The sequence below is a fragment of the Cervus canadensis genome, chromosome 14, assembly GCF_019320065.1.
Source record: "Cervus canadensis isolate Bull #8, Minnesota chromosome 14, ASM1932006v1, whole genome shotgun sequence".
NCBI classification, from domain to species: Eukaryota; Metazoa; Chordata; class Mammalia; order Artiodactyla; family Cervidae; genus Cervus; species Cervus canadensis.
In genome coordinates, this window is record NC_057399.1 from 918,284 (window position 1) to 944,750 (window position 26,467).

Sequence of the window (26,467 nt, forward strand, 5' to 3'; positions counted from 1 at the left end):
AAGCTGGGGCTGGACTACAAACATGGGAACAGATGGTATTTAAAGCTTTGGTACTCTGGGGATCACTTTGGGGGAGACAATTTTAAGAAGCGACCCTCGTGGAATACCTATATTTTGAGAAGATATACAGGAGGATTGAGAAAAATTAGAAGAAAAACTAAGTTTTTCTTGGAGGGTCCTAGAAGACTTTCTAGGTAGCTAACTTATGTCACTCAGTACTAGGATGACAATAAGGACAAACACATATTACTGAATTTGTCCTGACGGACAGTCAGAAAAACTGACCAGGAAGTGTCATGGTGAGGCCAGACTTGGAGTTATCTCAATTCTAGTGCAAAGTAAGGAACTGGAAGCAGCACCTATTCCTGTCTTCATGTGTTAATAAGAGGGTTCTTTCTTTTTTAAATTTATGTATTTATTTGGCTGTGCCAGGTCTTAGCTACAGCGTGCAGGGTCTTTTAGTCGCTACCTGAGAGATCTTTAACTGGAGTGGATGAACTCCTAGTTGCAGTATGTGGGATCTAGTTCCCAGACTAGGCATGGAACCTCAGCCCCCTGCATTGGGAGCACGGAGTCTTTAGCCACTGGATCACCAGGTAAGTCCCAGTAAGTGCACGCCTGCATGCTCAAGTCGCCTCTGATTCTTTGCAAACCCCCTCTCCCCCACTTCCCTGTGGACTGGGCCGCTAGGCTCCTCTGTCCATGGGATTTTCCAGGCAAGGACACTGGAGCCATTTCTTCCTCCAGGGTACCCTCCTGACCCAAGAATCCAACGCGGGTCTCCCACATCTCCTGCACTGGTAGGCAGATTCTTTTACCAATGTTCCACCTGGGGAGTCCTGTCGAAATAAGAGGGGTTCTTAATTTCTGGTCTATGAATAAAGGAGATCATGGATGGGTTTCAGAAAACCATGATCCCAGGCCCTGCCTCCAAACTCTACAAAGCTGTCCGCGTGTGGGTCTTTCTGGAGAAATCCAGAACTTTCATGACGGTTATTGATACTTCCCATTTACCTGAGCCCAGAGTGATCAACTGGCGTCGCAGTCTGGACCTCACAGCGTTACTTGACCGCTGCATGGTCTCTTCCAGGCTCTAGTCTCCTCCACACTGGCGGGCTCGTCATCGCTCTGTGCCCCCTCACATTCCCGCGGACCTAACGCATGCTAGGCTCCTCCACCTTATTTAGACCCCATCCACATCTACCCTCTTGTGGCTCCCTGGCGCGGCCTCTGTCCATAAGCTCTGTCCGGTCGCTATACTGCTCAGGTCAAGGTTTCTAACGCCAGAGCTGCGGTGGCGTTCGGACGCAAGCATCTTACAGCCCTTTGAGCCCCGGCTGAATGGCCTCAGTAGCTCTACCCCGTCTCCCAGGGCCTCCGGGTGCCGCCGCAGGAAGGCGGGGCGGACCCTTGCACTCGTGGTCTTCTCGGGGCAGCTTTACGATATATTTCCGTCGTTTTACGACAGGACAGGGTTGCTTTGTGGCTGTCAATTTCCCCCGTGGTCCGAGTGGATATCTACATTTTCTGGGGTGGCGGCTGCTACGACGGCGGGGAGATGAGGCAGAAGCGCAAAGGTGGGACAGGGAGAGGGGACGGGTGGTGGCAGGGAAGGGGCGAACCCGGGCCATCAGATGCTGAGGTCGGCTTTTCCCGCGGGAATCTGCTGTCTGCGTCTCCCCACCACCTGTGGTCAGTTTGTGAACTCTGTTCTGCAGCTCTGCTTTTTAAACCAGCCTGTCCTTATTCCTTTTTGGCCATCACTTAGTGTCTTTTGCATAAATGATAAGAAAAGCTCTATTCCAAGAAATTAACGTGATCGATGGATTTAACACGGTCTCGAACTCATAATTTGCTAAGATTTTACTACACATTTCACGTCCCTTTTGATTTGAGATTGTTTTAAAGTTCTAAATAAAAAGGAAAGAAAAACACCGAGTTATTTTTGGAATCTGTGGGGCAATTAGGCAGTTATTGCCATTTGTACTACCTCCTGAGTTACCGTGGAGTGATTTCATCTCGAGTTTTTCAACCGGATAGAGTCCAATTTCAAGTATTTTCTCGCAGGTTGTAGTGTTATCTCTGTAAACTCTTTTGAAAAGTCGGTCTAATAGTAATGATGGTTATGATAACCATAGCTACCGTTTATTGAGCCTTTGCTAATAATTCTTAAGTCGGTATCATCTCCAAATTACAAATGAAGAAGCAGAGATTAAAAGAATTAGGTAAATTTCCTGGCCCAAAATTATATTTAGGAAGAAGAACCGAATTGGTTGGTCAGGCTGTGTCTACGAATCCCCCAAACAAGACTGTCCTTGATTACTATGCCTCTTGGCATCGGGTACTCCAAGTATCCAAATTACCTTCAGTTGCTTTGTGGGCTGAAAGACTGCTTGCCCTTAATTAGTCAGCCATCTTCTCCCTCTAACTTGCTCCTCTATCTTTTAGGCCAGACAGCTTTACTTTTAATTTCATCTGTCACCAAGCCCTGCTAGTTCTTACAGAAATTGCCTCTTGCAATAGTTTATTCCTCATTCTAGCCACCATTCCTCTAACCCACCTTCATTGAAGAACTAATATTCAAATAATAGACTTTCACATGTACATTATTTCACTTGCTTCTTGCACTGGTCTTGTGAAATGTGTATGTATTATCCCGATTTTGCCAACAAGGAAAAGGGAGCTCAGAAGGCATTGATCTTCCCATTACAACACAGCCAGTAGGATTTGGGAGCTAGGACTGAGTCTGTCATCCAAGTGTTCTGCTTTAAATCTTCTGTGTGTGTTTTTTTTTTTAAACAAGTTGCCTTTCAAGAGCCTTTTACTTAGTATGCAGATTATGTTATTCTTTCATCTTCTGAGTCGTTCTTTGTATCCTCATTTTCTGTAGTATATTTTGTATACAGTTGACCCTTGAACAACTCGGGTTGGAGGCACTGCCCCCAAAATCCAAATACTGCTATCTCTGCCTCAAAAGCAAAAAATTGACCCAGGGGCAGTAAACTCACACAATTTGGATAGGATTAGGACTCAAATCCTAGTTCTTTTGTTTCCACATATTGTGGTCGCTAATCAAACAAAAACTTTTCCCCACACTTAGTTAATTGAAGCATCTGAAAAATACAGGTACTGTATTTATTGGAAGAAAAAACCGCATTTAAGTGGACACACACAATTCAAGCCAGTGTTCAAGGATCAATCTGTACTTATTTTCTTTAAGCACTACTTTGATCTTTTTACTCCCAAACTTGAGAACATATAATTCTCCACTGTGTATTGCATCTTTTGTTGAGTAGCCAGTGTACCCTGTAATCTGATTTTACCCAACCCTGTCAGAAAGGCTCTATTCCAGTTTGGCAACACTCTTTCATATAAACGTGATTGGTAATTCCTATACCTAACATTGTTCCTTCTGGATTACCCTCTGTTTTTCTTGTCCAAACCCTGCCCTTTCTTTAAAGATCTCTCTAATTTCCTCCATGAAGACTTTTCTTACTAATTTACTTCTCCAGATAATTTTCGATACACCGAAGAGCTGTCCAAATGTTTTTAAATACTGTGTTTTATTTATTTATTGTTACAAATTGAAGGTTTGTAGCAACTCTATGTTGAGAGAATCTGTCAGTGCCCTATTGCCAACAGCATTTGCTGAGTTCCTGTCTCAGTCATGTTCTGGTAATTCCCACAGTATTTCAGACTTTTCCACTATCTCTGTGTGTGTTATGGTGCTCTGTGATCAGTGATCATTGATACTACTTTTGTAATTGTTTTGGGGTCCCACAAACTGCCACGTAAGATGGCAAGTTTAATCAATGATGTATTCTGACTGCTCCACCTGTTGGCCATTCCCCCATCTGCATCTGCAGTGAGGACTGATAAATGCTTCTGAATTAGGCCAGTTAGTAACCCTACAACATCCTTTAAGGGTTCAGGTATTAATAAAAGGCAGGGTCATACATCTTTCACTTCAAATTAATAGCCGAAAATAATTAAGCTTAGTGAGGAAGGCCTGTTGAAACCTGAAATAGACTGAGTTTTAACTAAACAGCCAAGTGTGAATGCGAAGGGAAAGTTCTTGAAGGAATTTGAAAATGATATTCTAGTGAACTCATGAATGATAAGGAAACAAACCAGCCTTATTGCTGATGATGGAGAAGGTTTTGGGATGTGCATGGATGAACCAGCCACGGCATTCCCTTAAGCCCAAGCCTAACCTAAGACAAGGCCCTAACTCTAATTCTGTGAGGGGTGAGGTGAGGAAACTGCAGAAGAAAGGTTTGAAGCTAGCAGGGGTTGACTTCGTGAAGTTTAAGGAAGTCATCTCTACAGCATCAAGAGCAGAGCAGCAAGTTATCCGGGAGATCTAGGTCAGATAATTCGTGAAGGTGGCTGTACTAAACAACAGATTTTCAGTGTAGACAGAACAGGCTTCTGTTGGAAGAAGCAGCCACCAGGACTTTCATAGCTAGAGAGGAGAGGTCAGTGCCTGGCTTGAGAGCGTCACAGGGCAGGATGAGTCTTGTGGCTCAGCTGGTAAAGAATCCGCCTGCAATGCAGAACACCTGGGTTCCATCCCTGGGCTGGGAAGATCCCCTGAAGAAGGGAAAGGCTACCCGCTACAGTAATCTAGCCTAGAGAATTCCATGAGCTATATAGTCCGTGGGGTCACAAAGAATCGGACACGACTGAGCGACTTTCACATCACAGTGCAGCTGGTCTGCTGGCTCCGTGATGAAGAACCCGCCTGCCAATGCAGGAGACATGGGTTTGATCCCTGAGTCGGGAAGATCCCCTGGAGAAGGAAATGGCAACCCACTCCACTATTGTTGCCTGGGAAATCCCACGGACAGATGAGCCTGGTAGGCTACAGTCCATTAGGTTTCAAAAGAGTAGGATACAAGTTGGCGGCTGAACAATAGCAAAATGCTCATTTACCGTTCGGAATTATGCTAAATCACTCTGGCTGTGCTCTGTAAATGGAACAAAGTGTGGATAAACAGCACACCTGTTTACAACATGGCTTACTGATATTTTATGCCCACTGTTGAGAGCAGAGCCCTTTAAAATATCACTGCTCATTGTCGATGTACCTAGTTACCCACGCACCCTGGTGGAGATGTTTGAGATTAGTGTTTTCATCCCTGCTCACACAGCATCCATTGCACATTCTCATCCAGGAGTCATTTCAACTTTCAAGTCTTATTATTTAAGAAATCCATGTAGGCTATAACTGCCATAGCTAGTGATTCCTCTGATGGACCTGGGCAAAGTCAGCTGAAAACCTGGAAAGGATTCACCATCCTTGGTGCCATTAAAATCATTTGTGATTCATGGGAAGAGGTAAAAAAAAAAAAAAAGCTAATAGGAGTTTGGAAGAAGTTGCTTCCACCTCTCATGATGACTTTGAGGAATTCAAGATGTCAGTGGAGGAAGTCCCTGCAGATGTGGTGGAAACAGCAGGAGAACTAGAAGTGGAGCCTGAAGATGTGACTGAATTGCTTCACTGTCATGATAAAACTTTAATGGATGAGGAGTTACCTCTTATGGGTGAGCAGAGAAACTGGTTTGTTTAGACAGAATCTGCTCCTGGTGAAGATGCTGTGAAGGTTGTTGAAATTACAATAAAAGCTTTAGAATATTAAACTTATTTGAGAAAGCAGCAGCAGGGTTTGAGGCGATCTACTCCAGTTTTGAAAGAACTTCTACCGTGGGTAAAATGCCACCAAACAGCATTGCATGCACAGAAATTGTTCATGAAAGGAAGGGTCAGGGGATGCAGCAAACTTTCAGTCTTGTCCTATTGTAAGAGATTGCCACAGCAGCCCCAGACTTCAGCATCCACCACCGTGAGCAGTTGGCAGCCTTCAACATCGAAGCAAAACTCAACACCAGTAAAAACAGTGTATTTGCTGAAGGCTCAGATGGTAGCTCAGCTCGTAAAGAATCCGCCTGCAGTGAGGGAGACCCAGGTTCGATCCCTGGGTTGGGAAGAGCCCCTGGAGGAGGAAATGGCAACCCACTCCAGTATTCTTGCCTGAGAAATGTCATGGACAGAGGAGCCTGGCGGGGTACAGTCCATGGGCTAGCAAAAAGTCAGATACAGCTGAGCAACTGAGCACACACGTAGTCCTTGTGACTATTAAGTGCTCATGAGCAATAGGTTTTGGGGTTTCCCAGGTGACTCGGGTGAAGAATCTGCCTGTAGATCGAAGGTTGTTATTGCGGGACGTGTCCACAAGGCGGCAGCACTTTTTCATGCCTCACTCTTGTTACTAAGGTAGGCAGCGTGCATGCTAAGTCGCTTCAGGAGTGTCTGACTCTGCGACCCCACGGAAGGTAGCCCGCCAGGTTTCTCTGCCCATGGGGCTCTCCAGGCAAGTATACTGAAGTGGGTTGCCATTTCCTCCTCCAGAGGATCTTTCCCACCCAGGGATCGAACCTGGATCTCCTGCAGCTTCTGCATTTCAGGGGAATTCTTTATCGCCGAGCCACCGGGGAGGCTTGGGGAAATCCCTCTTCTCTCCTTGTAAATTAGAATGCTATGTAGCGCTAGTGGTTAAGAACCTGCCTGCCAATTCTAGGAGACATACGAGACTTGGGTTCAGTTCCTGTGTCGGGAAGATCCTGTGGAGGAGGAAATGGCAACCCACTCCAGTATTTTCGCTTGTGAAATCCCATAGACGGAGGAGCCTGGCGGGCTACAGTCCATGGGCTAGCAAAAAGCCAGATACAGCTGGGCAGCTGAGCGCACACGTAGTCTTTATGAATATTGAGTGCCCGTAAGCAATAGTTTTGGGGTTTCCCAAGAGGATCAGTGGTAAAGAATCTGCCTGTAGGTTGAAGGTTGCAATTGCGGAACGTGTCCACTAGGCGGCAGCACTTTTCCATGCCTCACTCTTGTTTCTAAGGTAAGCCGCGTGCATGCTAAGTCGCTTCTGTCGTGTCTGACTCTCTGCGACCCCACGGAAGGTAGCCCGCCAGGTTCCTTTGTGCGTAGGGTTCTCCAGGCACGTATACTGCGTGGGTTGCCATTTCCTTCTCCAGAGGATCTTCCCAACCCAGGGATTGAACCCGGGTCTCCTGCAGCTTATGCATTGCAGGAGGATTCTTTAGCAGGGAGACTTGGGGAAATTTCTCTTCTCTCTTTGTAAATTGGAGTGCCCTGTGGCGCTAGTGGTAAAGAACCTGCCTGCCAGTGCTAGGAGACATAAGAGACAAGGGCTTGATCCCTGGGTGGGGAAGATCCCCTGGAGGAGGGCATGGCAACCCACTCCACTGTTCTTGCCTGGGAAATCCCATGGACAGACAAGGCTACAGTCCATGGGGTCACAAAGAATTGGACAGGATTGAGGTGTCTTAGCACGCACACCCGTGCTAGAAGAAGCCACCCAAAGCTTGTGTCTCATTTATTTAAGGTGTAATGCTGTTGCACACTCAGCAGACTATAGTACACTGTAAACATAACTTGTGTGTGCACCGGGAAGCCAGAATATTCGTGTGACGTACTTTATTGTAGTATGCCCTTTTTTGTGGTCGTCTGGAACCAAACTGCATGAGGTCTGCCTGTATTTTTTTTATCACCTGAAGCCCCTTTTTCCCTCCAAATAAATTCTTATGCAGAACTTCAGTATATAAACAGATGAAAGTGAAGCTGCTTGGGTTGAAATGGGGAAGGAGACCTTCTCTCTGCCCCCACCCCCACTTCACTTTCCTCACCGCCAGCCATGTCTGTTACGTGGCCCCCTTGGGCACCTCTGTAGAATACTGAAGGGCCGAGTTACACGGTTTAGAAAGCGTTAGCCTCTGATTATAGATGGACTTCTCTCAAATTGTTTATGGTAGCTGTGTCTCAGGAAATTAGAGGTGGCTTGGCACAGTGGGAAAAAGAAGTTGTGAGGGAAAGACCTGAATTTGAGTCTTAACCATGTCATTTACAATGATGTCTTAACTTGCCTTAATTACTCACATCTGTGAAATGGGGAAGCCGTGCCCACCTTCCAGTGTTACCGTGAGGCATCAGATGAGATCAGGTAAACGGGGGGCCAGGGCACTCTGGTCTGTGCTCCTCTCTGATGACGTCGTTATCTTTAGGCATCAGCTTGCTCTGCAGGAAGGAAGTGTGCTTGCTAGCAGCTCCCGAGCTGAAATCTCACAGCTTTTACCACTGGACAGGGCCTGGTGTTTTTTTGCCTTGAGTAAAAGAGCTCAGATTGGCCCCCCCCTCAATAGGTGCCCATCCTTGAACCAGGCATGTGTATTTGCAGGCAAGGGGTGGGTCATGCCATGTCAGCTTCTGCTGTTGCCTCTTACGTGAGAAGGATGGCCTCATTTGCCAGGAGAAGGTTGCAGTGCTGTTCAGACTGAATCTTAGGGATGCATTAAGGTCCCTAGGCAAGTATAGACTGACCCCTGCCTTTGTGTTTCAAAATAGTACTACACTGCTGTGTAATTCTGCTTCTGGGGACCCCTGGGTTTGAGTTTCAGCTTCACCCCTTGGTAACATTTTTATGGGACAGGCAGATATTCTTGTTCAATCCACCTCACTTTCTTCTGAGAATCAAATGAAATAAAGCATCTAAACGTAATTAAAAATCTGGAGATGAAGGGAAGCTGTTTTGACTACTTTGGTCCTTTCCTGTGTAATTAGGTTCTTTTCCTTCCTGCTTGTCTCTGCTCTTCCCTGCTTGTCATGTATGTGCTTCTAGAGTGAACTCTTCCCATATGTAGGTGAAGTCAGGCTTGTTTTTAAATTAAAGGTATAAGAGATATGGCCAAATTGTAAACAATAAAAGTTCACTGTCTGGTAAACTTGAGCGATGTACTTCAGCATGATTGGAATGATTTTGGAAGGAAAACTGCTAGTAAATACAAAAACGTTTACTGAATAATGTGACTTTTTACATCGTCAAATATTATCTTTCCAGGAGACCTCAGCCCTGCTCAGCTAATGATGCTGACCATAGGAGATGTTATTAAACAGCTAATTGAAGCTCACGAACAGGGAAAAGACATCGACCTAAATAAGTAAGTGGAGGGACTTCCGTGGTGGTCCAGTGGTTAAGACTTGGCCTTCCAAGGCGGGGGGTGTGGGTTTGATCCCTGGTCAAGGAGCTGGAATCTCACATGCCTCAGGGCCAAAAAACCCAAAAACATAAAATAAAAGCAATGTTGTAACAAACATTCATACAAACAAACAATTGTTTGTTGTTTGTTGTTGTAACAAATGTTTATTGTTGTAACAAACATTCAATAAAGACTTTAAAAATGGTCCACATTCCCCAAAAAATCTAAAAAATAAGTAAGTGGATCTATAGAAAAAAGAAGGTAATCTTCTTCTTTGGAAGTATAGATCTCTTTCATGCATGCGATTATCAAATACTACTGGTTCTATCTCGTGTTTCATGTTTTAATTGAGAATTTAGTTTTCTGCCCTGCCCTGTTGGTTATTTATGGCAAAATTGCCTCAGAGCCTAATATGCCTAGCAGCTTCTAACATTTCTTGGGCACTTAACCATAGTCAGGTCACTGTTAGTAGTACACTGTACGCATTAGCCCAGCTGATCCTCTCAAACACTGTCTGAGGTCAGTACTTACCTCACTGGACAGATGGGTCCCCCGAGACAGAGAAGGTTACATAATTTTTCCAAGAGTGCATAACTGGCAGTTGGCAGAGCTGAGATTTGGAATCAGACCATCTGTCTCCAGAGCCCATGGTCTGTCCTTCTGTCCATCTCACTTCACATCCTGCCTCTCGTTCTTGCCCCTCCTCTGTCCAGAGGAGGGGGTAGCTGGCTCCCAGGAAGACCCTCTCTTTGGGCCTTTTGATGTCATCCAGCCCTTCCCCGCTTCAGAACCTCCTGGACACGTCCATCCACTTCCTCTCCACAGTCAAGTTCAGCTTGGACTTGGCTGCATCATCAAATAAGCGTGGTCTCTCCTCCCTGCGTCTGTTTATTCTCTGTATGTAGATCTGCTCTAGTGATCTGCTCCCCCATCTCCAGGTCATCAGTGGTCTAGTCAGCATGCACATGACGTTTCTCTAGACCCTGTCTAGAAAAAATATGTTGTACCCTTTCTTTGGGGCATTGTGCTTAATAAACATTGGCTAAAGAAATCAATACTCTTTTTTACTTTGGAGACATTATATTTTATTGATTTTTCTACCATATGTTTAACTGATTTTTTTCACCTATTTTTTTGTTGGCTGTACGCATATTTATACAAATCTTTTGCTTCTCGTGAACGTTTCTATGTCTTATATATTTTTGTCATTCTCTTTAATTTAGCATATCTAAAGCTAGATGGGGAAACAGTGGCTGACTTTATTTTTTTGGACTCTAAAATCACTGTGGATAGTGATTACAGCCATGAAATTAAATGACGCTTACTCCTTGGAAGGAAAGTTATGACCAACCTAGACAGCATATTAAAAAGCAGAGACATTATTTTGTCAACAAAGGTCTGTCTAGTCAGGGCTATGGTTTTTCCAGTGGTCATGTATGGATGTGAGAGTTGGACTATAAAGAACTGTGGTGTTGGAGAAGACGCTTGAGAGTCCCTTGGACTGCAAGGAGATCCAACCAGTCCATCCTAAAGGAAATCAGTCCTGGGTATTCATTGGAAGAACTGATGTTGAAGCTGAAACTCCAATATTTTGGCCACCTTATGCGAAGAGCTGACTCATTTGAAAAGACCCTGATGTTGGGAAAGATTGAAGTCAGGAGGAGAAGGATGACAGAGGATGAGATGGTTAAATGGCATCACCGACTCAATGGACATGAGTTTGAGTAAACTCCGGGAGTTGGTGATGGACAGGGAGGCCTGGCGTGCTGCAGTCCATGGGGTCGCAAAGAGTCGGACACGACTGAGCGACTGAACTGAATGCTAAAGTTAGGATCTTCCTTAAACACAGCTGGTACTCAGATGGCCTCTTTACCAGATTGTTTTAGCCCTCACCCAGGCTTGAAACTCTAGTGTCACCTTTGAATCTTTTTCCTTGGGTCCAATTCGGGTCAAAATTTTGCCTCCTCTGTCTTCATTATAACCGTCTTCCATGTTCACTACCAACTTCCTCTTCCGTTCCTTTTTATTTTTTTCTTTCTTCTTCCAGTTTTATTGATACAGTTGACATGTAGCACTGTTTTAAGTTGAAGAGACACAGTATGGTGATTCAACCTACACATTATGAGATGAGTACAGTAAGTTTAGTGAACATCCACCCTCACATACTGATATAAAATCAAAGAAATAGAAAAAAAAAAATTCTTCTTCCCTTGTGATGAGAACTTCCAGGATTTACTCTCTTAACAGCTTTCTTTTTTGTTGTAATGTATATACCTTTAAAGTTATTATTTTGCAATGGCGTATAGCCAGTTAACAGTGCTGCGATAGTTTCAGGAGGACAGCAAAGGTACTCAGCCATACGTATCCATGTATCCATTCTCCCCCAGACTCCCCTCCCATCTGTGAAGCCTCTGCTTTTCTGTACCCATTTTCCATGAACATCTCCCCAGCACACACTGAGTTCATGGTTTGAGCCCTGTAAGCATTCACGGTGGGGTGTGTGTTCTATTACGTATGTTTTTATTATTCACAGACTTATTTTTGTGCGTGCCTGTTTGCCTTATACTTCCTGACGTCCCAGGTGCTTAGGTAGTCTCTTGTACCTTTTAGGAACTCAGTAAACATTTGTTTAAAGGATTTGAACACCTCATAGTATTTCTCGATGGATTAAAGTGACTATGGGATTTGGCTAGCAGCCACAAAGAAAAGAAAAGTTGGTACAGTTATAGAAGAAAACAAGGAACAATTTTTCTTCTACAATTATAGAAGAAAACTAGTTCGGATAAAGGTTATTTTGGGGGATGTGGATAGGGTTACAGTCAGGAAGGCACACAGGTGTCTTCTGAAATGGTGATCATGTTCTTTTTCTTGGAATGTGGTTACAAGAGTGATTGTTTTATAATTGTTAAAGTATTTGTTCTGTTTTTTATGTAATATTTAGTATTAGAAAAATATTTTAAATGCTTTATAAAATATATGTTGGAGTGGCCATTAAGTTCGTTTGGGTTTTTCCGTAACATCGTACAGAAAAACCCAAATGAACTTTTTGGCCAACCCAATACTTTATTTCCTGTTTGGTTCTACATAGCTTTGCTTTCGGTTGTTTTGCTTTTTGGCCTGAGACCATGGTTTGCCACCAGTCATGACTACTCCCACACCTCCACCCACCCCCAAGACATTTGCAACCTCTGGAAACAGTTTTGGCTGTTACAGCACAGAGAGAGGTGCCCATAGAGGCGACGTGCGTGTCTGACCATCCCAGAGTGACCTGAGCCGGCCCCACGAGAGGGCTGGCCTCGTCCAGATGCAGTGATCTGAGCCGGCCCCACGAGAGGGCTGGCCTCGTCCCAGATGCAGTGATCTGAGCCGGCCCCACGAGAGGCCTGGCCTCGTCCCAGATGCAGTGAGCTGAGCCGGCCCCGTGAGAGGGCTGGCCTCATCCCAAATGCAGTGATCTGAGCCGGCCCCACAAGAGGGCTGGCCTCGTCCCAGATGCAGTGAGCTGAGCCGGCCCCGTGAGAGGGCTGGCCTCGTCCCAGATGCAGTGAGTGGGGCGGAAGCTGAGCGGGGGTCGCATCTGACGCCGGAGCACCACCATGAGCGAGACCTCGGCTGTGTCACTGTCCTGGGCCCCGTCCCCTGGTCATCTGGCTTTCTCCCTGGTACTCCAGAGAGCAAGAAGTCATGAATTTTCTCCCGTTTCCCTGACAGTCGCAAGCGTTAGAGCCACTGTTGTCTCTGGTGAGGGGATGCAGGAGTCACGAGAATTGGTGACATGGTTTATAGGTTATTCTTCTGGTAGCTTGTCCTTGGAACATTGTAACCTCGATCATGCTGGCTGCTCTCCTTTCAGGGTGAAGACCAGGACAGCTGCCAAATACGGGCTGTCGGCGCAGCCCCGCCTGGTGGACATCATCGCCGCGGTCCCGCCTCAGTATCGGAAGGTCTTGGTCCCCAAGCTCAAGGCAAAACCCATCAGGACTGCCAGTGGGGTGAGTGATCGAATCATCACGTATTGACTGTGTATCTGTTGGGCCACAGATCCCTGCCTCCACGTAGTGAGGTGGAGGTGGGCGATTTGAATTCATAAAATCCCCCTGTAGTGGTGTGTGCTGGAGTGGAGACGCGTGCAGGATGCTCGGAGAGCACCAGGGGAAGAGAGTCACTTCGAGGAAAAGATGGTGTTTTTGATTTTTAGTGTCTTTAAAAATGGGGCTTCCCAGGTGGCTCAGTGGTAAAGAATCCGCCTGCCAACGCAGGAGACATGGGTTCAATCCCTGGGTTGGGAAGATCCCCTGGAGGAGGAAATGGCAACCCACTCCAATATTCTTGCCTGGAGAATCCCATGGACAGAGGAGCCTGGTGGGCTCCAGTCCATGGGGTCGCAAAAGAGTCAGATGCGACTGAGCACGCACTCATGGGGCATAGGGTGGTGAGGGGGAGGGGGTCTTTAAAAGTATAGACTGAAACTTGGTGATACCAGAAGATGATAAATATTGTTGGCCACCTTAAGCTCGTGGCTTGTAACATACTTAGAAAGGGTATTTTGAAACGTTAACTGACAGTACAAAGTCATTATGTTAATACGTATGGTAACTGTGAACCAGTTGACACCATTCAGGAGGGTGTGCAGAAGACAGATGTCCATGCAGTACAAGGAGCTAGGAAGGACCCAAGTGGAGATGTGGCCCCTGGCTGGCACAGAAGTGGTGCCCGTATCAGTGGAGAAGAGCAAGTGCAGAGAGTCATGGGAGCCAGGGGCAGGAATTAAGGCACAGATGATGTGAGAGGTGTGTGTGGGGGGGAACCACAGGTCTACCAGGCTCACCAGGGCTGGGCTTCACTTTGGAAAGCAGCAGGACTTCGGGGTGAAGTGTTAGTGTGGCATCTGCTTGTCAAAGATCTGAAATGTCCTGCAAATGAAGTGAAAGTCGCTCAGTCGTGTCCGACTCTTTGTGACCCCATGGGCTATACAGTCTGTGAAATTCTCCAGGTCAGAATACTGGAGTGGGTAGCTGTTCCTTTCTCCAGGGGATCTCCCCGACCCAGGGATTGAACCCAGGTCTCCTGCATTGCAGGCAGATTCTTTACCCGCTGAGCCAGCAGGGAAGCCCAGGTGTCCCACAAAGAAGCCAGATAGGAGGAAACTGTAAAAGATTTTTGAGAAGGGGAGTGATGGGAACCAGAGAGATTTTCAGAAAATTAATTTGGATACAAATGTAGGGGAGGTCTTCCTTGGCAGCCCAGTGGTTAGGAATCCGCCTGCCGGTACAGGGGACAGACTTCAGTCCCTGGTCCGGGAAGATCCCACTGACCACAGGGCAGCTAGCCCCGGGCGCAGCTGCAGAGCCCTGGAGCCTGGGAGCCGTGACTGCTGACGCCGTGCGCCTAGAGCCTCTGCTCCAGAGAGGACCACCGCAAAGAGAAGCCCGCACTCACCACAGCTAGAGAAGGCCTGCGTGCAGCAACGAAGACCAGTGCAGCCAAAATTAGAAACAAATAAAACGTTTTATAAAGATGGAGGGTCAGTCGCTGGGAGACAAAAAGACCAGTTGGATGCTCTCCGTTTGAGCTAGGCATGAAGAGCCTCAATTGAGGCCAGGCCTCTAGGATAAAAAGGATGCGTGTGAAAGACACAGGGTGGGATTTGGACCCTCCTAAAACGTGGGGCCCAGAGTTGAATCCTTTATTCCCAGTGTGAACTAAGTTCAGTCTGTTACCTGGGCGGGGCTGTTGGACTTCTCGTAGCTCACAGTGACCTGCCAGATAGCCATCTCTCCTGGACCACATCACACTTGTGACTAATTAAACCCCTGAACTTTTGGCAGAGTGTACCATCAATCCTAGTCTCTCCTCTACACTTAAGTGTTTGGGGTTCGTTGGTTGGTTTGTACCAAAGTGTAAAAGGCTTTCAGAAAAACTAATAGTTCCAAACAAACGGCTTTTAAGTCTTAGCTGATTTCTTGGCATTTACTTCTACATCCCTAAATAATGTGCTTTCAGGATAAATCTTGAATTGTCAGTTTTCAGCATTTTGTATGGGCTTGCCATTGTGCAAGCAAAGGCTTGTCAACCTCTGCACCTGACAAATGCACCTGGTTTCCACGATTCCATTCTCTGTCCTCCTCCTGGCTCGAATCATTTCTTTTCTTTCTCTGAGAGCTACCCTTGTTCTGCTTGCCTTTAAAAATGGATACTTTCTGCGGTCCCAGGCCCACTGTTTTTAGTGTCTTACACACTTTCTTTGGTGATGTCATCCGTTGATGTCTTTTGTTTTTTTATAATGTGGATCATTTTAAAGTCTTTATTGAATTTGTTATAACATGGCTTCTGTTTTATGTTCTGGATTTTTGGCCACGAGGCATGTGGGATCTTAGCTGCCCCACCAGGGATTGAACCCACACCCCCTGCACTGGCAGGCAGAGTCTTAGCCACTGGACCACCAAGGAGGTCCCCACTGATGTTTTTAATACTGCCATATGCTGACTCCCAGCTCCAGCCTTTCCCCAAACTTCATGTCCACGTCAAATTGCCTGTTAGACGTCTCTCCTTTGACTGCCTGTAGACCCTCCAGTAGAGCAAAACCAGGCTTGCGTGCTTGCTCAGACTTGCTCTTTCATCCTTCTCCACCACCTTAGTTCATGGTGCCCCCATCTATTCGGTTTCCACACTGAATAGATGAAATGCATTGTCCATTCCTTCCACCACGGGTAGGAATGTTCTGACCGTTATTGTTTCTTGTTTTGGAGGGTATTGGAGTCATCTCATAACAGGCCTGCTTTGTCTTACCCGCAGCAAGTCCACCTCCTACAGTGTCACCAGAGTAACCTGCTGAAAATGGCGGGAGCACACAGCTAATTGTCATCCCCTATCTGCTGTGCATCCTAACTCCATGCTTTTATCCCTGCTGTTACTGTTGTGCTTTGCTTTTGTTTTTTTATAGAGCTTTAGGCTTACAGAACAGTTGAGCAGAAAGTACAGAGTCCCTTGTACTTCCTCTCCCCCTCCCCCAGGTTGCCCTATAATTGATGCATCAATTGTTGTTGTTCAGTCGCTCAGTTGTATCCAACTCTTTGTGACCCCGTGAACTGCAGCACGCCAGGCATCACTGTTCTTCACTATCTCCTGGAGTTTACTCACACTCATGTCCGTGGAGTCGGTGATCCCATCCAACCATCTCATCCTCTGTCGCCCCTTTCTCCTGCCCTCAATCTTTCCCAGCATCACGGTTTTTTCAAGTGAGGCAGCTCTTTGCATCAGGTGGCCAAAGTTTGAGCTTCAACTTCAGAATCAGTCCTTCCAATGAATATTCAGGACTTATTTCCTTTAGGACTGATTGGTTTGATCTCCTTGCTGTCCAAGGGACTCTCAAGAGTCTTCTCCAACACCACGGTTCAAAAGCATCAATTCTTCAGTGCTCAGCCTTCTTTATGGTCCATCTCTCACATCCATACATGACTACTGGAAAAACTGTAGCTTTGACTATAATGCTATCTTTTTTTTTTCAATATTCTATCTATGTTTGTCATAGCTTTCTTCCAAGGAGCAAGCGTCTTTTAATTTCAGGGCTGCAGTCACCATTTGCGGTGATTATGGAGCCCAAGAAAATAAAGTCTGTCACTGTTCCATTGTTTCCCATCTATTTGCCATGAAGTGATGGGACCAGATGCAATGATCTTTGTTTTTTGAAGGTTGATTTTTAAGATAGTTTTTTCACTCTCCTCTTTCACCCTCATCAAGAGGCTCTTTAGTTCCTCTTTGCCTACTGCTATTGCGGTGGTGTCAGCTGCGTATCTGAGGTTACTGATATTTCTCCCTGCAATCTTGATTCTAGCTTGAGCTTCATCCAGCCTGGGATTTCGCATGATGTACTCTGCATAGAAGTTAAATAAGCAGGGTGATAATATACAGCCTTGATGTATTCCTTTCCCAATTTGGAACCAGTCCATTGTTCTGTGTCCGGTTCTGCCACTTCTTGACCTGCATACAGATTTCTCAGGAGGAAAGTAAGGTGGTCTGGTATTCCCATCGCTTTAAGAATTTTCCAAGTTTGTTGTGATTCACACAGTCAGTGTAGATCATGTAGTCAGTGAAGCAGAAGTAGATGATTTTCTGGAATTCCTTTGCTCTTTCTGTGATCCAATGGATGTTGGCAATTTGATCTCTGGTTCTTCTGCCTTTTCTAAATCCAGCCTTTTCTACATCTGAAAAGTCTCGGTTCATGTACTGTTAAAGCCTAGCTTGAAGGATTTTGAGTGTTACCTTGCTAGCCTGTGAAATAAGTGCAGTTGTGCAGTAGTTTGAACATTCTTTGGGATTGGAATGAAAACTGACCTTTTCTAGTCCTGTGGCCACTGCTGAGTTTTCCAAATTTGCTGGCATATTGAGCAGCACTTTCACAGCATCATCTTTTAGGTTTTGGTATAGCTCAGCTGGAATTCCATCACCTCTACTAGCTTTGTAGAGCTTCCTAAGGCCGACTTGACTTCACACTCCAGGATGTTTGGCTAGATGAGTGATCCCCCCGTGGTTATCTGGGTCATTGAGACTTTTTTTGTATAGTTCTCCTGTGTATGGTTTCCACCTCCTCTTAATATCTTGTGCTTCTGTTAGGTCCATACCACTTCTGTCCTTTATTGTGCCCATCTTTGCATGAAATGTTCCCTTGGTATCTCTAATTTTCTTGAGGAGATATCTAGTCTTTCCTATTCTATTGTTTTCCTCTGTTTCTTTGAATTGTTCACTTAAGAAGGCTTTCTAATCTCTACTTGCTATTCTTTGGAACTCTGCATTCAGATGGGGATATCTTTCCTTTTCTCCTTTGCCTTTTGCTTCTCTTTTCTTAGCTATTTGTAAGGCCTCCTCAGACAACCATTTTGCCTTTTTGCATTTCTTTTTCTTGAGGATGGTTTTGATCCCTGCCTCCTGTACAGTTTTATGAACCTCTGTCTATAGTTCTTCAGGCACTCTGTCTATCAGATCTAACCTCTTGAATCTATTTGTCACTTCCACTGTATAATCATAAGAGATTTAAGTCTTACTTGAATGGCCTAGTGGTTTTCCCTACTTTCTTCAATTTAAGTCTGAATTTTGCAATAAGGAGTTCATGATCTGAGCCACAGTCAGCTCCCAGTCTTGTTTTTACTGACTATAGAGCTTCTCCATCTTCAGCTGCAAAGAATATAATCAATCCGATTTCAGCATTGACCATCTGGTGATGTCCTTGTGTAGGGTCGTCTCTTGTGTTGTTGGAAGAGGGTGTTTGCTATGACCAGTGCATCCTCTTGGCAAAAACTCTGTTAGCCTTTGCCCTGCTTCATTTTTCACTCCAAGGCCAATCTTGCCTGCTACTCCAAGTATCTCTTGACTTCCTACTTTTGCATTCCAGTCCCCTGTGATGAAAAGGACATCTTTTTTTGGTGTGTTCATTCTAGAAGGTCTTGTAGGTCTTCACAAAACCGTTCAACTTCAGCTTCTTCGATGTTAGTGGTTGGGGCATAGACTTCAGTTATTGTGGTATTGAATGGTTTGGAAATGAACAGAACTCACTCTGTCGTTTTTGTGATTGCACCCAAGTACTGTACGAGTCTTGCTACATTAGTATTAACTGAAGCCTGTAGTTCACATTAGGGTCTCTAATAGTTGTACATTCTATGGATTTTACCAAATGCACAATGTCATGTATCCACCATATAGTATCATATGGAATAGTTTCACTGCCCTAAACTCCCCAGTCATGCTCTCCTCTGCCTCGTACCCCTGGCCACCACGGGTCTGCTTACTGTCTCTCTAGTTTTGCCTTCCCAGAATGCCACATGGAGGGGATCAGTGTGTTTTGTAGTTGTTTCATATTGGCTTCTGTTACTTAGCAGTGTGCATTTAAGGTTTTATGCTGTGTCTTTTTAGTGGCTTGCTGGCTTATTCTTTTTAGCCCTGACTAATACTCCATTGTCTGAGTGTACTGCAGTTTGTCTGTCCCTGCACCTATTGAAGGCCACCCCAACTGTTTCCAATTTTTGGCAGTTGTGATGAACATTTGCATGAAGGTTTTTTGTGTATGCAAAAGTTTTCAACTCATTTGAGTACCTAAAGACCTAGGAGCGTGATGGCTGGATTATATGGTAAGACTGTTTAGCCCTGTGAGAAACTGCTGGACTGTCTTCCAAAGTGTCTGTACCAGTGTGCATTCCCACCAACAGGGTAATCGTTTGTTGCCCTGTCCACTTGCTTGAAACAGCATACTCTTCCAAAGTGTCTGTACCAGTGTGCATTCCCACCAACAGGGAATGATCGTTCCTGTTGCTCCACTTGCTTGCCAGCATAGCTATCAGCCCCTCAGGAAGTCAGCTTCTCTGACTCCCCTGGTCAGGACTCACTAATGCCCTCCTTTGAGCATCACTAGTCTTTTCTATGTGCTTTTTACCGTGTCTTTTGGAAATAGCTTACTTCTCTAAATCCTCCTCCCCTGCTCGCTTGTGTGATTTCAGAGGACAGAGGCAGTGCACTAGTATTTCTGTAGTCTCAGGGCCCACCAGCTCTGTGCAGCTCAGAACCTGGCCTGTATTGTAGGTCCTCAATAAAAGATTGAGAAATTAGATTGTCTTCATCAGTGGTATACATATAACACTTACGTATCTCCTTTTAAATAAAAACATTTGTGTGAAAATCTAAGTTTTTAATTCAGATTTGCAAAAAAAATTTTTTTGGAGTTTCTCTCGTGAATTGTTTAATGATTGAAGTTAAATTTTAATCATTTTTACTATTAAAAAATAATCACAGGCTGACAGAAAAGTTGAAAATTGGCTGGCAGGAGCACTTCCTCCCTGCGCCGTTTGAGAGTAAGCTGCAGAACCGATGCCTTTGGATGTTTCAACATCCATGTGCTTCCTGCAGACAAGGACCCTTTCTTACGTCACCACAATAAAGGCATCAAAATCAGGAATTTAACATGGATACGTCTCACATCTCATTCAAGTTTCAACAGCTGTCTCAATAATAAGCTGCAGGACCCGGTTCAGAATCACGCGCTGTGTCCCGTTGTCGTGGCTTTCAGTCTAGACTCTTCCCCCGTCTTCCCTGGACCTCGTTACCTTAACGCTTTTGAAGGTATCAGGCTAGTTGTTTCGTCGCATCTCCCTCAGTGTGGTTTAATCAGATGTGTCCTCATGATTAGACTCGGGTTGGCCTCTCTGGCAAGAACGTCACAGAAGGGACAGTCTGTTCCTCTTACAGCCTGTAGGGTGGTGTGTAGTTTATTGTCCTGTCACTCACGTTGTCCACTGTGACGGAGGGGGTGTCTGCCAGGCATCCCCTTTGTGAAGCTACTCTTCTCCACTTTGGAATTAACAAGTCTTGTGTGGTGAAGTACTTGGAAACTATGTAAATGTTCGGTTCTTCATCAGATTTCCAGTTTCCTCACTCATTATTTTGATGTACAAATTTTCCCAATTTTGTCCAGTAGGGGCCCTTTCAAGATGGTTTCTGTTTCCTTTTTGAATGTCCTCATCATTCTTTGAGCCGTTTCTCGCTTTCTGTCATAATAAAATGTTCCAGGCTCATCTTGTATTTTGTTTACCCCAGCCATGGAATCGACCTTGTCTCCAAGGAGCCCTGTTTCTTTGACTAGAGAAGAGTTTCGTTTCTTATTATTTTTTAAACTTTTAAATTTTATACTGGAGTATAGCCAATTAGCAATATTGTGATAGTTTCAGATGGACAGCAAAGTGATCCAGCATCCATATACTCCCCTCCCATCCAGACTGCCACATGACATTGAGCGGGGTTCCCTGTCTATGCAATAGGTCCTTGTTGGCTACAGAGAAGGGCATTTAGAATCAAAGATCTGAATCCTAGGTGTGCGCAATCCTGTTAGGGCATTGCCGCTACCAGATGCTCTCAGTGAACAGAGGAAATAAACATGTAGATATATGTATGTACACACACATACATGTACATAACACATTTGTGTCTATATTTATTGTGTGTCTGTGTATATGTACATGTATGTGTATATCTGTTGTTCAGTCATTCAGTTGTGTCCAACTCTTTGTGACTCCATGGACTGCAGGACACCAGGCTTCCTTGTCCTTCACCATCTCCTGGAGTTTGCTCAAACTCATGTCCATTGAGTCAGTGATGCTATCCAACCGTCTCATCCTCAGTCGACCCCTTCTCCTCCTCCTTTTGATCTTTCCCAGCATCAGAGTCTTTTCCAGTAATCAGCTGTTTGTATCAAGTGGCCCAAAGTATTGGAGCTTCAGCTTCAGCATCAGTCCTTCCAGTGAACATTCAGGGTTGATTTCCTTAAGGATGGACTGGTTGGATCTCCTTGCTGTCCAAGGGACTCTCAAGAGTCTTCTCCAGCCCCACAGTTTGAAAGCATCAGTTCTTCAGCACTCAGCCTTCCTTATGGTCCAACTTTCACATCATACACAACTATTGGAAAAACCATAGCCTTGACCATATGGACCTTTATTGGCAAAATGATATCTCTGCTTTTTAATATGCTGTCTAGATTTCTCATAACTTTTTTCCCAAGGAGCAAGCCTCTTTTAGTTTCATGGTTACAGTCACTGTTTGCAGTGATTTTGGAGCCCAAGAAAATAAAGTCTGTCACTGTTCCATTGTTTACCCATCTATTTGCCATGAAGTGATGAGACCGGATTCCATGATCTTAGTTTTTTGAAGGTTGAGCTTTAAGCCAACTTTTTCACTCTCCTCTTTCACCCTCGTCAAGAGGCTCTTTAGTTCCTCTTTGCCTTCTGCCATTAGGGTGGTGTCAGCTGCATATCTGAGGTTATTGATATTTCTCCCAACAATCTTGATTCCAGCTTGAGCTTCATCCAGCCTGGCATTTTGCATGATGTACTCTGCATATAAGTTAAATAAGCAGGGTGACAATGTACAGCCTTGACATGCTCCTTTTCCAGTTTTGAATCAGTCCGTTGATCCTTGTCCAGTTCTAACTGTAGCTTCTTGACCTGCATACAGATTTCTCAGGAGGCAGGTAAGGTGGTCTGGTATTCCCGTCTCTTGAAGAATTTTCCAGTTTGTTGTGATCTACACAGTCAAAGGCTTTGACGTAGTCAATAAAGCAGAAGTTTTTCTGGAATTCCTTTGCTTTTTCTATGATCTGATGGATATTGGCAATTTAATCTCTGGTTCCTCTGCCTTTTCTAAATCCTGCTTGTATGTCTGGAAGTTCTTGGTTCATGTAGTGTTGAAGCCTAACTTGAAGGATTTTGAGCATAACCTTGCTAGCATGTGAAATGAGTACAGCTGTGCGGTAGTTTGAACATTCTTTGGCATTGCCCTTGTTTGGGATTGGCATGAAAACTGACCTTTTCCAGTCCTGTGGCCACTGCTCAGTTTTTCAAATTTGCTGACATTTTGAGTGCAGCACTTTTTTTTTTTTTTTTTTCATTTAAAGGATTTTATTTCTCCAGATAGGAAGGCTACAAAGTTAAATCCTTAATAACCAAAATTTAATATAATACTTCATTCTTCAAAACAACCACAGACTTTTGAGCTCTGGACACCCAGGTTACACAAAAGCCCAAACCTTCATGCTTATCTTTCCCAAGAGGCCTTGCATGCCAATGCCACAGCTGAAATTCCTGTTACAGGACTGAACCAAACTGAAGTCAGGCCACAGTCAACCTGCGTAGGCCCTGATGTACCCAGGGCTCTGGTCCAGCTCTCTCCCAACCCTGGGTCCATCGTGGTCCATTCAGGGTCTGTCTGCTGCCAACGGTGAGCTCCAGAGGTCAGGAAACTGAAGGTCTACACGTGGTTCCCTTGGAGCTCCAGCAGGGACCCCTCCTCCAGGATTCATTCTGTACCATCTGATCTGAAGATTAATAACATTGAAAAGAGATCACCCTTGTGCCCACGGCTTTATTTAAGAAACACAACATCACAAGCACTTTTGAAGCCCGTTGCGGTCCTCTCCCATTTTCTGAGATAACCACTCTCCAGAATTTCCTATGAATTATTTCACAATTGCTTTTTTATTAATCTTTCTATTATAGATTGCTGTTGTGGCTGTCATGTGCAAACCCCACAGATGTCCACACATCAGTTTTACAGGAAATATATGTGTGTGAGTATGATGATTTTAATAAGTCGTGTATGTGTTTGCATTTTAATTGATACAGCAAGCGCTAGAGACTTGATCAGTGCATGTTGGTAATATTTAAAACTTTAACTATTAAAGATTCGTAAGTTAGTTCTTTGAAATAAGCAGCCATTGATAGGATTTCATTTAAAAATGAAACATATAAAGATTTTAATTGTTTCAATATACAATACATAGGTTGCAGAACTCAAAACAGTAGATAGTCTGTTAACTTGATAAATGAAACATGGAAGTATGAGAAGCCTGAATTCCAAATGTCAGAAATTTAAAATGAATTTGGATCAGCAAAGTATCCCCAAAATGTTACCCTTATAAATAATCTTTAAACTTCTTAAGTTTAAATAATTAGAAAAATTAGTAGAATATGCATTATTCTAGATAGTAAGATTAATCGGGAGAAAAATTTTCTTAAGTGTAGTTACCAAGAGAGCACTGTGAGTGTCAATCCAAACTAGGAAAATTTAGACACTGCTATTTGCCTCTAAAAGCTTAAACTTCTAAAATGATGGTTGTGTTGATATACAATATGTGTTTTTCTCTTTCTGACTTGCTTCACTCTGTATGACAGTCTCAGTCCATCCACGTCTCTACAAATGACCCAGTTCTGTTCCTCTTTATGGCAGAGTGATACTCCAGTGTGTAGATGCACCGCGTCGTCCTCATCCGTCCGTCTGTCATTAGATATTTAGGCTGTGTCTAACGCAGAGATGAGGAATCTAGAGAAATGATTCAGATTGACCCACCTCCAGGGCAGGAGCAGAGATGCAGATGCAGGGGATGGACGTGAGGACCCAGGGCAGGAGGCAGAGGGTGGGACGGATCGCGAGAGCGTTGCTGACCCGCGCAGCGCCGTCTGTAAGATGAGAGCTACTGGGAGGTCTCTGAGCAGCGTAGGAGCTCAGCGCGGTGCCCCGTGGGGACCTAGGGGGTGGGGTGGGGTGGGGAGGGAGGCTCAGGAGGGGGGAGATAAATGTGTGCACACAGCGGATTCACTTCATCACCAGCAGAAACCAACACAGCCTTGGACAGCGCTTATACTCCAATAAAAAAATTAAATGATAGTGACGGCAGTACTCTGAAAACTACGGCAATATTGTTCTTTATATGTTTACCTTTCTACTTGTTAGTAGAAAATGTAAATATTTGCAGATAGCACAAAGGTGCAATCTTCCGTTAGCATTTGAAAATGAAGCTGGTTCAAGCAGGATTGTATGGAAACTGCAATGCCCGAACTGGACATTTGAGCTGAGTTCTGAATCTGACACCCTCATCCTTTTGTTGTATTGGCAGGTACTGCCCTGGCGGACCTGATTCAGATTTTGAATATTCCACCCAGTCTTACACTGGATACGAGGTAAAGTAATGTCTGGAGGGGTGTTATATCATACTTTACTTAGCATATGCTTTTACAAGTACTGGCTTTCTTAACATTTTTATTTCTTATTTTTTTTCTTGATTGCACAAGTTACTCATTCATGAAACATTTGCCAAGTGCTTCTATATATTGTTCTAGTCACTGCAGAAATACTTACCTAAGCGCTTATTATTAATATAACGTATGTCAACACTTCTAAACACGTTACAACTTTAAATCTTCTGGCAGCGTTTTGAAGGTAGACACTATTATTATCATAGTTTTATGGATAAGGAAACTGGAACCTAGAAGGCTTACACAACTGGCCTGGAGGACACATCCCGAATGTAACAGGGCCAGGCCTTGAATTCTGTGCACCTCACCAGGACGTTTTCCTGCCTCTGCAGCCATGAAGAGAACAGGTCAGGTCTTGTGGAATCTGCATTCTAATAAGTGGAAGGTAGATAGTAATGATGCTGGGAAAGACTGAAGGCAAAAGACGAAGAGGGCAGCAGAGGATGTGATGGTTGGATGGCATCACCGACTCAATGGTCATGAGTTTGAGCAAATTCCAGGAGATAGTGAAGGACAGGGAAATCTGGCATGCTGCAGTCCATGGGGCCACAAAAAGTTGGACATGACTTAGCGACTGAACAACAAGACAGTAATGAAACAAAAGAAAAAATAATCAGGTACCAGTTGAAATGGAAAGCAGGGAAGTAAAGTCAAGTAAGATATAGGAGAGTGACTTTAGCTTTGGTGGCTGCGAAGGGTGACGTGGTAACGGAGCCCTGGATGACAAGGCGGCTTTTGAGAAAATCAAGAAAGACCTTTCTTAGCAGAGAGAATAGATAAAAGGCAGAGCCAGAGTGGGAATAACGGTGGGGCTCTGGAGCAGAGCGGGTGAGGGGAGAAGGAGCTTTGGGATTCAGTGACACAGAGAGTTGTAAGGCAAGGTAAAAAGTTTGTTATACTGGGCTGGCCAAAAAGTGTCCAGGTTTTTCCATAAACTGTCAAGGAAAAACCCGAGTGAACTTTTTGGCCAACCCAATGGCTGTCATGTGCAGCCAGCCAGGTTTAAAGCAGAGGAATGGTGTAATCCAGGTAGGTCCTAAGAGGCCTTTGATGGCTCTTGCGGGGGCAAGAGTGAGAGCAGGAGGCCGGAGAGCAGGCTTTCCAAGCAGTGAACCCCTTCAGAAGAGGCCGGCAGCCAGCAACCTAAGTGACTTTATCTTCTCATGTATGGTTTTTCATTTTTTCCCTTTTTTTTTTTTTTTAAATAGATCAAATTGTAAAAAACACAAAAGAAATCTCTCAGTGCAAAGGCTCCCTCTCATCGCTTTCCCCGGCCACCCCATTCGGCTCCAGCCCCCCGAACAGTCCGTCAGTATCGCCCCTTGCCTGTTCATCCAGCATCGCTATTAACAGCATATAGATATAAAGGCAATTCATGTTGTTTATCCTAACTTTGTACACAGCAGGTAATCTGTCAAGACCTTGCCTTCCTCATTTAACAATGTGTCTTCAGGGAACATTTTATTTTATTTATTTATTATTTCTGGGTGTGCTGAGTCTTTATTGCTGCACAGTCTTTCTCTGGCCGCAGTGCACGGGGCCCCCTTTGTGGCTTCTCTTGTGGAGCACAGGTTCCAGGCACGCGGCTTCAGTCATCACAGCGCGAGGCCTCAGTAGCTGGGAACGTTTCCTGCCAGGACATTATTTCGTGGCCGTTGACCTTTGTAAGATAGCATGAAGACTTCGTGTTAAGCCATCACAAACTATGTTGTAATTTAATGATCTGGCTCAAAGGTTATTTTCTCAAGGAACTCTTTCGAATATGCATGCACACCTCTGTCTGGAGCAGCAAAACAATTTGGTGGCCCTGGGGATTCCATCAGCGTTTACACAAAGCT

At 44.7% G+C, this 26,467-nt stretch overlaps 2 protein-coding genes across 2 annotated transcripts in view; one reads left to right on the top strand and one right to left on the bottom strand.

Moving 5' to 3' along the window:
• Positions 1-1,364, bottom strand: part of NUGGC (nuclear GTPase, germinal center associated) — a 53,493-nt gene extending 52,129 nt beyond the window's left edge. Inside the window, exon 1 of the mRNA XM_043486682.1 lies at positions 1,015-1,364. The gene's annotated coding sequence lies outside the window, so the exon portion shown is untranslated. The remainder of the gene's footprint in view (positions 1-1,014) is intronic.
• A 99-nt stretch (positions 1,365-1,463) lies between these two features.
• Positions 1,464-26,467, top strand: part of ELP3 (elongator acetyltransferase complex subunit 3) — a 123,335-nt gene continuing 98,331 nt past the window's right edge. The window contains exons 1-5 of the mRNA XM_043486687.1: positions 1,464-1,577; positions 8,925-9,024; positions 12,917-13,055; positions 23,094-23,164; positions 24,491-24,554. Of these exons, the coding sequence (XP_043342622.1) occupies positions 1,559-1,577; positions 8,925-9,024; positions 12,917-13,055; positions 23,094-23,164; positions 24,491-24,554 (393 nt within the window). The 5' untranslated portion in view covers positions 1,464-1,558. The remainder of the gene's footprint in view (positions 1,578-8,924; positions 9,025-12,916; positions 13,056-23,093; positions 23,165-24,490; positions 24,555-26,467) is intronic.